The sequence below is a fragment of the Myotis lucifugus genome, unplaced genomic scaffold, assembly GCF_000147115.1.
Source record: "Myotis lucifugus unplaced genomic scaffold, Myoluc2.0 scaffold_39, whole genome shotgun sequence".
NCBI lineage: Eukaryota > Metazoa > Chordata > Mammalia > Chiroptera > Vespertilionidae > Myotis > Myotis lucifugus.
The window spans coordinates 391,771-405,916 of NW_005871087.1; the positions used below are offsets into that span (position 1 = coordinate 391,771).

The window sequence follows — 14,146 nt, forward strand, 5'->3', positions numbered from 1 at the left end:
CATAGCCATCTCAGAGAAAACCCCAGAAACTCCGCGGATTATGGCATTATATTGGTGATCGAAGATTCTACACTACGCACCGGCCAAGCGAGGCCGGAAGATGTCATGGGTGCTCATGATGGACGAGGTGATCGAGTCCGGGCTGGTGCACGACTTCGACGCCAGCCTGACGGGCATCGGGCAGGAGCTGGGCGCCGGCGCCTACAGCATGAGGTACGGGACGCCCTGGGCCGGGCGGGCGGTCGGGCGGACGCACGCCTCCGTACCCTTGGGAAGGGCCTGCAGGACCCTGGGCCTTTGCCAGGCGCGGCTGCGATCAGCGGTGCCCCGGGCCTACCAGGCTTGGGGTCCGGGCCTGCCGCGTGGCCGCCGGGGCCAGGCAGCCTCGCGGGCCTCTGCCCACCCCGGTGGCGGGCTGGGGAGGGCGGCCCTGCCACCTGCGGCCCCGGAACCGCCGGGGGTTTCATTTTTGCTGTAAAACACGCCCGGCTGTTAACGATGGCCTGGGTTGGTGGGGAAGGGGTTTCATTTCCTTGCAAGCGATTTACGAGCCACTTAGAGCTGGAATATAGCACGAAATGATAGAGGACTTTCTATTGGGAAAGTCCTCTGCAAAGTTTTGGTGTCAGCTCCTACCCACTCTGTTCTACATTGTAGTCTTTCCGAGTTGCAGATTGTAGTCACGTGATCCAATGTGACAATAGCCACAGGGGAGAAAAGCACGTCCAACGACGTAGTTACGGTTCTTTGATGGCCTCGGAATGAACTTTTTCGTTTTGGGGGCCGCCCTCTTAGGCTGCCTCCCTTTGAGGACGACTTGAAGGCACCGTGAACGCGCCACAAACAGTAGTTTGTTTAGTCTTCTCCGCCTGTGTGGGCAGCCATTCATTTTCGTTTAAATTGGAGGCGTGGAAACTTTAGTCTCTGGCCTGTATCCCGAGGGATGCTGTTCTTTAACGCCTGTCAGCTTGGCAGCTCTGTCTGTCTTAGCTTGTTTGGAATTCAGTTTACATACTATATAAAGTCGCCCCATTGGAAGTACGAAACTCGATGGGCTGGGCAGCTTTTTGTGAATGCGAATTCAAGTGAGGTGTTCCAGACCTGCTCCTTAAAGTCATGCGCTGAAGTGCTGCTGTCCCGATGCCCAGCAGCCTCCGCACGTGTCACTGCTGCTCTCGGGGAGGACACCTGTCCTGAAGCAGGAAGGCTTCGGGGTCAGAGTAGGCCTGGGTTGGCGGGGGCTGCTCCCTGAAGCCATTCGGCTTTTAAGTCTTATAAATAAATAATTCTCAGAAGGGTGGGGGTGTTTGAGGAAGTGCTGGGAGGAAAGCCCTCGTTCACCCGTCTCCGACCCTGATTGTGTCTGTGCTGGTCTCTCCGAACTTGGCACTTCTCTCTGCAGTTGTGCAACTGGATGAGGTGGCTTGTTTTCTGGAGCCACTGTTTCAGTTGTTGAGGAAATTGAGCTACTGAAAGTCATAGGGTCACCCCAGCTGGGAGTGCTAGAGGCGAGATTGCCTGGGGAGAAGGTGGCCCCCGGGCCATGCTTTTCCTGGAGACCTGGAGGGGTAGGAGGGCAGGTGGAGCAAATGGAGTGTGTCTTCAGTTGCTTCTCAGCTATCAGTTGTGATGAAATGAGAGTTTGCTGCCGAGAGCATTGTTTATTGAGTTATTTTGAGCTTTTATTCCCCCCCCCAAGAGTTCTGTTTGTTTTCGTGATTTGACCAGCTAATGAACTTTTATTTTTAGTTTATTTTGTGTAAAGGAAGTAAAATCTTGGTATTAAACCTTTCCTTGACCTTTTTTTTTAAAGTAATGTGTGATATCTTTGTAAATCTGTGTTTTTTACAACACTTCTCATGGGGAAACTTTTCCCCTTGAATGCTTTTGGTTATTGGTGATATGGTATGTGTCATTTAATCTAAAATTTTCAAGTATCTTTGAAGGCAAATACCATTTTGGTTTTTTGGGGTGTTTTTTTTCCATGTATTTTGGGTATCCGTTTGCTCCTGAACATTTGCTCCTCAAAAACTAAGAGGAACCCATGAAAGTCCTTGCCTCTTGCAAATTCAAGACCCTTTATTTGAGATTCAAATTTAGGAAATTGCAAAATTGACTTGACCTGGAGAAAGACTGAAGGCTTTAAGCCAGTGGTTCTCAACCTTGGCTGCACATTAGAATCACCTGGGAATCTTGTTAAAATCCTGATTTCTGTGCCTCATCCTCTGGAAATTCTGTTTCTTTGTTATGGGGTGAGGCCACAACATTAGAAACAAAGAAACAATTTCCGGAGAATGAGGCCCAGAAATCAGGATTTTAAAAAGATTCCCAGGTGATTCTAATGTGCAGCCAAGATTCCCAGGTGATTCTAATGTGCAGCCAAGGTTGAGAACCACTGCTGTAAGCTGTGCTGCCTTTGTTTGCGTTGCATTCCCCACCTGGACCTGAAGCTCTCCGAGGGCCAGATGGTCTCAGGAGTGCCCAGTGTCCTTTCACTGCGTGGCAGTCTCTTCCTCTGGTATCAGATGAGAAGTAAGGGCTACTGATGCTTGTCTTTCTTTCATTTGTTCTCTCAAGTTCAAGAAGTAAATTCGTGGCTAAACTTGAAATTATTTGAAAAGTAACTTTTTTTCTTGATCTCAGAGAGGAAGGAGAGGGAGAGAGAACCCCCCCCCCCAAAAAAAAAAGAAATAATGCAACTTCTTTAGATTACACATAAAAACTTTGATATTAAATTATCACCTTACAAAGGACATTGGTCTGGGCCCCCTGTTAAACTTCCCTGTACTATAAGTCTTATTTTGAAGCAAAAGTTACACATTGCAGATTCTGTGGGAGGTGCACTCATAGTTTACAAATTATTTGCTAACTCAAAACTGCTGTGAGGTGAAGACAAATTTTCTATATTGATTGATAGGTTAAAATGCCAGTGTACAGACTTTGTGAGGGAATGGGAAAATTTCAACTCGATAAGTTTTAAGTTAGTAAAAGATTACTAAGGATATGGTTTATTATGTAGCTATTAATAGCAGATGTTTTTCTTTTGGTCTCATGCTAAAACAAAGGGTTCTTGAGTGGGTGACATGTCTTGGAAGTATAGAAAAATTTTAGGATCAGTGAAATGTTAAAAATTTATTATAGTGGTTCCAGAATTGGCAATAATTCCTATAAAACTTCTCATTTCAAAGTTTAAAAACTTTTTCTGGCTTTAATCTTGGCTGAATTATAAGAAAGAGTTTAATAAATTATTGATTAAAACAATATTGATTTCAGATCGTATTGTTCGCATTGGTTTTTAAATGTATTACCTTAAAACAGGGATTGGCAAAAAGAAAAAAAGCCAGATAAATTTTAAGGCTTTGCCGGTCAGAGCATCTCTATCATGCTTTTTTGTTTGTTTACAACCATTTTTAAAAATGTGAAAGCCATTCTTAGATCATGGTTGTACAAAAACAAGCTGGCTGGATTTGGCCCTTGGGATGTAGCTAGTCAACTCCTGCTCCAAAGGATAGAGGAATAATAGGCTTTGATTGCCTTGGGAAAGATTTGCTGCGTATTGAAATCTTATATTCAAGAAATAACTTCTATGTAGACTAATAACTCTCAACTAATTAGCATACATTCTACTATTTGTCCATAGATTTTGTGTTCAGTTTTAAAAATTAGAGTGTCCCCTCTCTCCACTAAAAACAAGATTCAATGCTGTTTATATTCTTTATTCAGAGCTGTTCGAACCATGACAGCTTATTGATAGGGTCTCATAAATTTGATGTTTTATTAAGGTGACACCTGTCAATTTGCCAGGACATACTTAAACATTTGCTATTGGTGGAAATACCATTTGATGCCTCATCTTTGTTTGCTTTAGGTTCTGTGACTGAATTTAGAAGGATTTCTGTAATAATTATTTTGCTTGCTTTGGTACATAACTAATAGATGGATATGAAACCGATCTGTGTTGAACCTTGGTGTGGCCGTCTCTTTTAAAACTTTCTGAGTTTTTTGGAGTTTGTGAAATTGTTATCTTGAGATATGGACTACAACAGAACTAGTTTTTATTTATGTGTTGGTGGTTGAATTTTTAACTTAATTTTTTAAATTCTTAAATGATTTTAGATTTACAAGTTACAGAGATAGTCTAGCAAGTTGACGTGAACCCTTTACCCAGTTTCTCCTACTTCCATAACCAGAGTACAGTTTTTTTAATCCTCACCTGGGGATATGTTTTTATTAATCTTAAGAGAGGGGGGGGGGCGGAGGGAGGAGACATTGATGTGAGAGAGAAACATCAATCTGTTGCCTTCCTTACGGCGTAGACTTACAGGGGATCAAACCCAAAACCTTTTGGTATATGGGACAATGTTCCAACCATCCCACCAGGGCCAGAGTACAGTTTTAAAAGATGCCATGATGCAGTACTGTTATATAAAGTACAACGTTTATTTGGTTCACAGTTTTTCCTCTGTTGTCCTTTTTGTGATCCAGGTTTCAATCTTAGACATCATTGCACTTAGTGTTTGTCTCCTTCTCTTTCATGACTTTGACAATCTTGATATGTAATGGTCAAAGCTGTTGTTTTTAAACATGAAAGATAAAATTTTGGAAGCAAAGATAGAATATACCTGTGAATACTATTTTGAGTTCAAAGGATCTCTTGTCATTTTAGCAGAATGACTTTGAGTAGGATCACTCCTTGGTGTCATTTTCACTCATTTATGGATTACTTTGTCTCAATCTCAAATTACTTTGTCTCTGAATAGAATAGTATGCTGTGTTTTTTGTAGTCCCTTCATAATCAAGAAATTTAAAAATTTACTTAAAATAACAAAGGCCTTTATAGATTACTGGGAAGTGGGAAGTAGCCATCTCCTAATAATCTCAAGGCCCCTTTTCCTACTTTCCTTCTCTTTACTTTATCTCCCTCTCCCTCTCAGTGTTTTCTATTTAAAATATTATTCTCCTAAATAAAACATTAGTGAAAAAGAGTGGCATTGTCTTATGCTTTTTGCACATCTTTTTAATATCTCGCTTAGAAAATTTTCTTATCTGCTTTTGGAATATATTGTTTGGGTTGATATACATGAACAAAGTCTAGCTTCAGATACATATGTGGTTGGAAAAAGGAAGATTATTATTTTTTTTTTAAAATAATTTTGGATATTCTTTGATATTATACCAGCACTTGACAAGTGGTGGTTTCTTAAAATTGCAACTTAGAAGTGGCAACTGTGTCCTGCACATCCCCCACTGGGGATATGCCCGCAACCAAGGCACACGCCCCTGCCCGGAATCGAACCCGGGACCCCTCAGTCCGCAGGCCGACGCTCCATCCACTGAGCCAAACCGGTTTTGGCGGAAGATTATTTTTAATAGCCCTTTTAAATAATTTTGGATATTCTTTGATATTATACCAGCACTTGACAAGTGGTGGTTTCTTAAAATTGCAACTTAGAATTGGCAACTGTGTCAATGTTGTTTTTTTGTCTTGTTACATTGGAATCAATTGGTCTGTCTTGGACTTAATCAGATCGCTTACCCTGCATAATTTTGAAATGTGCATGCATTGTTCATTTGAAAAAACAGTGGTTTTTCCTGAGTTTTGCAGATCTTCTAAATGTTGATGCTTTTCACTATTCAGTATCAAAAAATCTCATTCCTTAATATGGCTACTATCTTATCAGAGAGAGCACATGGTGGAGGGTTCAGATTTTATCATTGGCAACAAATATCACAGTTGTAAACGATGGGTTCACTTACTCATTTCTGAGGACATTTTTGTCAAATGCCAGGTCTGAATATTCACAGTTTGTCAGTTTTTCTTTCAAGTTAAAAATAATATTCTGTGAGAGAAACTGCTAGGTCAGATCTCAGTTGCATAGAATCTTTTCCTTGAGACAACCATTGCACTTAGGTGTGCCCAGAAATACATTATACCTACCCAAGGACTAATATATAATAAAGTTAATTTTAAACAATGATTGTTAGTACAGTTGGTGCCACTGCCTTGATTCATGCCAAGGCACCAGCAGTTTTAATCACCATTGGTTTTGTGCCATGAGTACAAATGTCAACAAAGTGAAAAAAGCCAATAGTGTATTCTGAAAATAGGTTTGACCTCTTGGACCCCCTGAAAGAGTCTCGGGTTCCCCAGGATTACGCAGACCACACTTTGAGAACCTTTGATCTAATGTGTGCCTAGAGTTAGGACAGTTAAAATATTTTCTTCTAAATTAAAAACAAAGCCATTATTAGAGCTCAGAGAAGTTAAATATTGGATGCGGGAAACGTATTTATACGTTTTACGTTGACTGGTAAACACAATTTTCCAGTGAGTTTTCCAGTATTTGTCTGTTTAAAATTTAAGAAAAATAATTCAGTATACATTTTATAGTAAATCACAAAAAGTTTCATTGAAAAAAAATATGTAAAACTAAAGTTATCGTAATTTTACTGAATGTTGCCATTTGCGCAAAAAATTAAGCAAAAATGGCCCGCATACAATGTGTTAAATAGCCTGCCATAGTGTCACTCAGCAAATGGCAGAGCTGGATTTGAAGCTCCAGAGCTGGGGTTTGACCCCCCCCTTTCTGCAGCACCCTTTGCTACCTACCAATTAATAATTAAGAAGTCTTCTCAAGGTAGTGAGAATACGATCGTTCTGGATAGGAAGAATCACTTGGGAATGCTATATATAGTATATATTTTAAAAAAAATTTTTCTTGTGCCTTGCCTTTTTCCCCTCCAGGACCTTGCTGAACTTATTCTAGGTAATATTTTCTTTTTTTAACTTTTTATTATTATTATTATTTTATTGATTTCAGGGAGGAAGGGAGAGGGAGAGACAGACAGAAACATCAATGATGAGAGTGAATCATTGATCGGCTGCCTCCTGCGTGCCCCACACTGGGGATTGAGCCTGCAACCCCGGCATGTGCCTGAACCATGACCTCCTGGTTCATAGGTCAAACTTCAACTATTGAGCCATGCTGGCTGGGCATTCTTATGCAGTCTTATGCCTATTTTATTTTATTATTATTTTTTAAAAATATATTTTATTGATTTTTTACAGAGAGGAAGGGAGAGGGATAGAGTTTTAGAAACATCGATGAGAGAAAAACATCGATCAGCTGCCTCCTGCACACTCCCCACTGGGGTTGTGCCCGCAGCCAAGGTACATGCCCTTGACCGGAATTGAACCTGGGACCCTTGAGCTCGCAGGCCAATGCTCTATCCACTGAGCCAAACTGGTCAGGGCATATTATTATTATTTTTAAAGATAGACTTTTATTTCTTACAGTTCTGGAGGCTGAGAAGTCCAGCAAGGTAGATTTTATTCTGGTGCCTCTTTTCTTGGCTTATAGGCAGTTGCCTTCTATGTGTATTCACATAGCTTGTTCTGTGTGTGGTTGCTTGGAGAGGAGAGAGAGAGATCTCTTTTCCTTTTTATTTATTTATTTAAATATATTTTACTGATTTTTACAGAGAGGAAGGGAGAGGGATAGAGAGCTAGAAACATCGATGAGAGTGAAACATCGATCAGCTGCCTCCTGCACACCCACCACTGGGGATGTGCCCGCAACCAATGTACATACTCTTGACCGGAATTGAACCTGGGACCCTTCAGTCCGCAGGCCGACGCTCTATCCACTGAGCCAAACTGGTTAGGACTTTTTTTAATTTTAATTTTTTTTTTATTGGTTTCAGAGCAGAAGGGAGAGGGAGAGAGATAGAAGCATCAATAATAAGAGGGAATCATTGATCGGTTGCCTTCTGCACACCCCACACTGTGGATCGAGCTTGCAACCTGGGCATGTGCTCTGACCAGGGATCAAACTGTGACCCCCTGGTTCTTAGGTCAATGCTCAACCACTGAGCCACTCGGGCCAGGCTTATGTCATATTTTGATGGAGTGTATTTAATGATCAACCCACGCAGTTAGCATTGGGATCTTAAAATTATGCATTTCCTATGTCACCTTTCAGTATAATTAACTAATACTTCTAAGTCATAGCTTTCATTCTTATTTATTTTCTCGCCAAGAGGATTTTAAATGCTTACATATATGTATGACATAGGAATATACATATTTTCATCTACTGTAGAGCCATTGTGGCTATGGTTGTTTTTCATAAAGACAACTGCTCTGAGTCTTCATAAGTTTCATTTTTTGTGTCTGTTCCACTTGAGTGGAGCTAAGCCCCTACCTAGGTCTCAGTGTTGAGAACTCCAGAGGAGGGCTGGAGGAGATCTCTGACTGCGTTCCTCAGTTACACTGTATGCAGAAGAGTGTTTTCATAATTCTTAGGTATAAATAAAAGAGAAGTAGAATTAGTGGTAATTTAGTTTCTGAATAATCAGTCTAGTGATTTAATAGAAATGTATCCGAGAAGGAGGGAATGCAGAATTTTCCTCCCATTTTATTTCCACATTTTGTTTGTAAATTAAATTTACTTAAAATGGGCCAAATACCTGAGTTAGTGAGCAGCTTGCAGAAAACAGAAAGGGAAATAAGCAATTCAGACAAGCCTTTGATATTGGTGTTAGAGTATTCATTTGACTATTTTATTATTTTACTTTTCATTGAAAAATGAATATAGAAAAATTATCAAGATGTAATGTACATCTTAGTGAATTATGTCAATTACTTCATACACTAATGGTAGGAATGTGAAATGGTGCTGCCACTTTGGAAAACACTCTGGCACTTGCTCAAAAAGTTAAACATAGTTATCATATGACCCAGTAATTCGACTCCTAGATAGATACAGATAGAGATATCCAAGGGGATTAAACATATGTCTACACAGAAACATATACAAGTGTTTGCAGCAGCATTATGAATAATAGCCAAATATTGGAAACAACCCCGATGTCCATCATCTGATGAATGGATAAATAGAATGGTATATCCATACAGTGGAATATCATTCAGCCATAAAAAGGAATGAAGTAATGATACATGCTGTAACATGGGTGGACCTTGAAAACAGACTGAGAAAAAGGCCACATGATTCTGTTTGATTAAATGTCCAGTATGGGCAAATCCATAGAGACAGAGTAGATCAGTGGTTGCCAGGGGTTAGGAGTATGGTAGGGGAAAAGGGACAAGGGATGACTGCCAGTGTGTACGAGATTTCTTCTTGAGATGATGAAAATGTTCTGCAAGTAGTGATGATGACTGCACAACTCTGAATATACTAAAACCCACTGAATTATATATACTTTAAAAGCATGAATTTTATGATATGTATATTACATCTTAGCTGTTTTTTTGAATTATTAAAAGCAAGTCAAACATCCACATATGTTTAATCTCCCAGGTTAACGGAATATGGACCATGTCCCAGAAGACACCCCCACCCTCTCCCATTTGTCTCCCAATTAATGCGCCAAGTTATTCTTGGGAGAAAAAATAGTTGTTTTTACTGCTACTATTTGCTTCTCAGAAGATGCCATTGTTTTAGGCTAAGTACGAAGCTTTATGCTCTCAGCACTTGCCAAGCCTTGCAGGAAACTTTTTGTAAAGTACCATTTTAATCAAATGATTCTTTGTGATTTCATGGTGCTAATGTGACCTACCTTCGGCAGCAATAGTGCCTGCCTTTCGAAACAGGCTACACTCTGTTGACTTGCTCTTTTTAAATACACACACACACACACACACACACACACACACACACACACGATACGGAGTTTAAAGTGTTTTTAAAATTTTTTTTAAGTAACTTTTTAACATTTTTATTGTTAGCCTGGTCTATCAGTAGCATGGACTTTACTAACTATGAAATACTTCTTATTTAAGCTACCTAATCATAGCTGCTTCCCTTCTCCCCACAACTACACTAGAGGTAACAGGTTTAATATTATCATTTGGGGGAGCCAGATTAGCATTGATCTTTTATTCTGTGTATCATTTCTAAACTTAAATTTTAAAAGAAACTACCCTTAAATGTTTTTACATGCTTTTATATATTTTAAACCCAAAATAAGGTCAATGTTGATTTTTTGCTTTTCAGTGATGTCTTGGCATTGCCCATTTTCAAGCAGGAAGATTCTAGCCTTCCATTGGATGATGAAACTAAAAACCCGCCCTTTCAGTATGTGATGTGTGCCGCAACATCTCCAGCAGTAAAACTGCATGATGAAACGCTCACTTACCTGAACCAAGGTTAGTATGGCTGTGTCATATTTTGATGCTAGACTTTACAAGAATCCTAAATGAAAGTTTTGACTGCTTAGATTACTGGAAGTCATTTTGAGTTAGATTTCTTTTTCCCTTAAGTTATATAACATTAGTTCACAAAAATTGTAGGAAACGTGTTGTAAGCCGACAAAGTTATAGTTTGTGGAGACTTATTTGCATAATGAGAGTCTGTGGAACAAGATTTATTATATGGTTTTTCAGATAAAATTCAAAGGAGGAGCAAGTAGGAAAGGATGTCAGTTATTTTTAGTAACAGTGGTTTCAATGTGGAACTTGAGAGTGAATCAGAAGTCCAGCTAGCAAGGAACCTGGGTCTCCGACATGAGGCATGTACGTGCTGAAAATAGACATAAGTTGTGTCAAGATGAAGTCTATGGCTAAAATAAATCATAGTCAAATTTTGTCTACACATAATTTGTTTATGCTTTATGAGATTATTGTATTTTGGTGCTAGAAAAGCAAGAGTGGGGAGAATGGAGAATAGAGATGTGGCGGGGCAGAATTTACCTTGGGGAAGTATGAGGGATTTTTTTCAGGTGCTCTTAGCAGTTTGGGCACAGGCCAGTGTGACCACCCAGTGTAAACAAACATACTCTGTTATGCAGGAATTAATTTGTTGGATACATAAAGTGAAAGCATGTGAAATTTTTTTTTTAATGCGAGTATTTTGTTATAAAATAGTACATACTCATTGTAGAAAAATTGGGAAATATGTCAAGGGATAAAGCTGAAGATTGATTGCAATTGCATCCCACCAAGATAACTAATTAACATTTAGGTATATTTCCTTGTATGTACATTTATATTTTTGGGGGTTTTTTTTTATTGATTTTTTAGAGACAGAGGAAGAGAGAGGGATAGTAAAGATAGAAACATCAATGATGAGAGAGGAGCATCATTGATTGGCTGCCTCCTGCATGCCCCTTACTGGGAATGGAGCCCACAACCTGGGCATGTGCCCTGACCGGGAATTGAACCGGTAACCTCTTGGTTCCTGGGTCAATGCTTAACCATTGAGCCACACCGGCCAGGCTACATCTATTTTTTTAATGGAATTAACATCTATTCACTTAAGAGTATATTGTAATTATTGATCTGTCATTAAGTAGAATCTTTATTCCTTAAACTGTTGGAACGAGCTACAGATTTTAGACTCTTGTGATAACATTCAGAAATATGAAAGAATATCTTATTTTTAACTTTTCATATACAGGTTTAGGATCTCTGAGGTTTTATTTCAGGTAATTCTATCTGTAGCACCTATAGCCGTACTCTAATTTTGTTATTAATATTGATTTAGTATAATGTTGAATTAGTGTTTGGGTAAACATTCAGTTATTTGAGACTTGCGTGTCATATTTGAAAGAACTGTAATAGTTTATATGGTAATCTGTTTTGGACATAAACCTCTCAGGAGAAATAATGTAGGGGCAAGGATATTCACTGTAGCTTTATTTGTAATGATAAAAAAAAGAAAATAACTTGAATTTTCTTACGTGGAGAATGATTCAATAAGTTCTGTTACATGCATACCTTGGGATGAATGAGTACACACACACACACACACACACATTTTAAAGGCATGTGTTGGATGTGTCTGTTCATGGGCCTGGGGAAAATATTGATAATTTATCACTATTATTACTAAGCCAGAAAAAGATAGTTCATATTGACAAAAGGTGCAGTCCACCATCTATAGTGATGATTTGTTAGACTGACATTTACTAAGTGCTTACAGTGTATGAAGCATTGTACTAAATACTTTACATGTGTCATCTTCCACAATAACCCAAGGAAAATTTTTATTAATTTAGTTTATAGATTTAAAAACTGAAGCTTAAAGCAGTTGATCAGCTTGCTCAACATCAATTTGGTCAACCTTAGATTTTTAAAAAATTACTGAAGTTTATATACAATAGTGTGCATAGGTCTTAAGAGTATACACCATTTTAGTAACATCTGTGCATTAGCTTCAGTGGTGTGACTTAAGTATTGACATAATTTACCGTTTACTCTTTCTGTTTCAGAAATTAGATTGTGATTCAGTTTTATTGTTCATGAATTGATTTTCTTGTATTCAAACAAACTGTTCAGCTCCACCAAGGAAGATGACTTAAAATGGCTATGTTGCCTGGCTTATCAAAAAAAGATACGCTCACTTTAAGGGATTAGATAGGACAGTGGTCGGCAAATTCATTAGTCAACAGAGCCAAATATCAACAGTACAACGATTGAAATTTCTTTTGAGAGCCAAATTTTTTAAACTTAAACTATATAGGTAGTACATTGTTATTAACTTAATTAGGGTACTCCTAAGGCTTAGGAAGAGCCACACTCAAGGGGCCAAAGAGCCGCATGTGGCTCGCGAGCCGTAGTTTGCTGACCACGGAGATAGGACATTTGAAGTTGTCATTCATCAGCATGAGTTTCATCCCTCTTAAGCTTCCATATGTGAGTTTATGCATTTATTCTAATGAGAAGGAAATAAAGCAGTCACTTTTTTCCTACTAAAATCAAGTGCTGTACAACCATATTTTAGTGATGTCATAGCTGTCATGATGTTGTAGTGCACTGGATTACTCACATGTTTGTGGTGATGCTAGTGTAAACACACCTACTGTGCTGCCAGTGCTATAAAAGTATAGCACATACATTATGTACAGTACATGATAATAAATGACTTACTAGTTTATGTAGTATTTATCATTATTTTAGAGTGTACTCTTTCTGCTTATTAAAAAAATGTTTGTGTAAAACAGTGCATTGTGTTACTCTGGCCGCAGCCTCGTGCATCTTGTGTTTACTGTGTCTCCTAACTAACAACATCATTTTCTCTTGTGTTTGATTTAATCTCATGTTGTTTTGTTCATTATGGCCCCTGTGTACAAGATCCACTGCTAATGTTGCCAGTAAGAGGCCACATCAAGTGATTGGTATGGAAAGGAAAATAAAATTAAGGATTACAAAGGTGGAAAATCAGTTATGGTTATTGCTCATTAGTCGGGCATGTCTCATTTCACCATAGCTACCATCTTGAAAAACAAAACCAAAGTGACAGAAGCTATTAAAGGATCTGCTTTATTGAAGGCACTGAGACTAACAAAAATTCCAGAAGGGTCTATATCAGACATGGAGAAACTTGTAATGACCTGAATTGAAGACTGGAAACAGAAGCGTATCCCTTCAGCACCAGGACAATCATAGCCAAAGCAAAACTTATCCCTCATTGCCAGGCTTTAGGGATAAGTCTGTTTTAGGGGCAAGGTTGCAGGCTACAAACTCACACCCTTCGTGATCTGGCACAGTGAGAGCCCCAGCGTCCTGGGGCCTGTCAGTAAGCACACACTTTAGTGTACTGCAGGAGCAATAGAAGTCGTGAATGACCCACCTCCTCTTCTAAGATGCTGGCCTGCATTGCTAAGCCAGCAAAATGGAGAAGTACTATTTGGAAAATAACATACCTTTCAAGATTTTACTTTTTGTTGATAATACTCTAGGCATCCTCCTTTTGGTGATCTTCATCCCAATATCAAAGTCGTATTTCCTTCCAAGCACTACTTTTTTGCTCCAAACAAAGAAGGAAGGAGTTATGGCACCTTTTAAGACCTAGTACCTGCGGGGGGTCTTTTTCTAGGCTATTGCTACAATTGATGCGGTTCTGGAGGATTGCAATATCTATGACTGCAGCAAGAACCTTGCTTGGGGTGGGTGATGTTACCAAGGAGATATGAATGGCACCTGGAAGAAGAAACTCAATAAGTTTTTTCATTACTTTAAAGGATTTTCCAAAGACGAGGTTGCAAAGATCAACAAGGCTGTGGTCGAGATGGCCAACACTTTAACTTGGGTGTGGATGAGGATGACATTGAGGAGCTCTTAGAGGTGATTCCTGAGAAATTGATTAATGAGTTGTTGGAACTGGAACAGGAATGCATAGCTGAA

The 14,146-nt window shown here is 39.1% G+C and overlaps 1 protein-coding gene across 9 annotated transcripts in view; it reads left to right on the forward strand.

The window, feature by feature from the left end:
• Positions 1-85: 85 nt before the first annotated feature.
• Positions 86-14,146, forward strand: part of UBP1 (upstream binding protein 1) — a 40,827-nt gene continuing 26,766 nt past the window's right edge. For 8 of the 9 annotated variants that reach the window (XR_002828951.1, XR_001347966.2, XR_001347967.2 and 5 more), the window contains exons 1-2: positions 86-213; positions 10,017-10,168. Coding sequence is in view for 5 of the 9 variants with exons in the window: in XM_006087559.3 (XP_006087621.1) it covers positions 101-213; positions 10,017-10,168 (265 nt within the window). In the remaining 4 variants the exon portion in view is untranslated. Of the gene's footprint in view, positions 214-6,745; positions 6,768-10,016; positions 10,169-14,146 lie in introns of all 9 variants that reach the window. The other variant, XM_023752934.1, reaches the window with a different exon arrangement.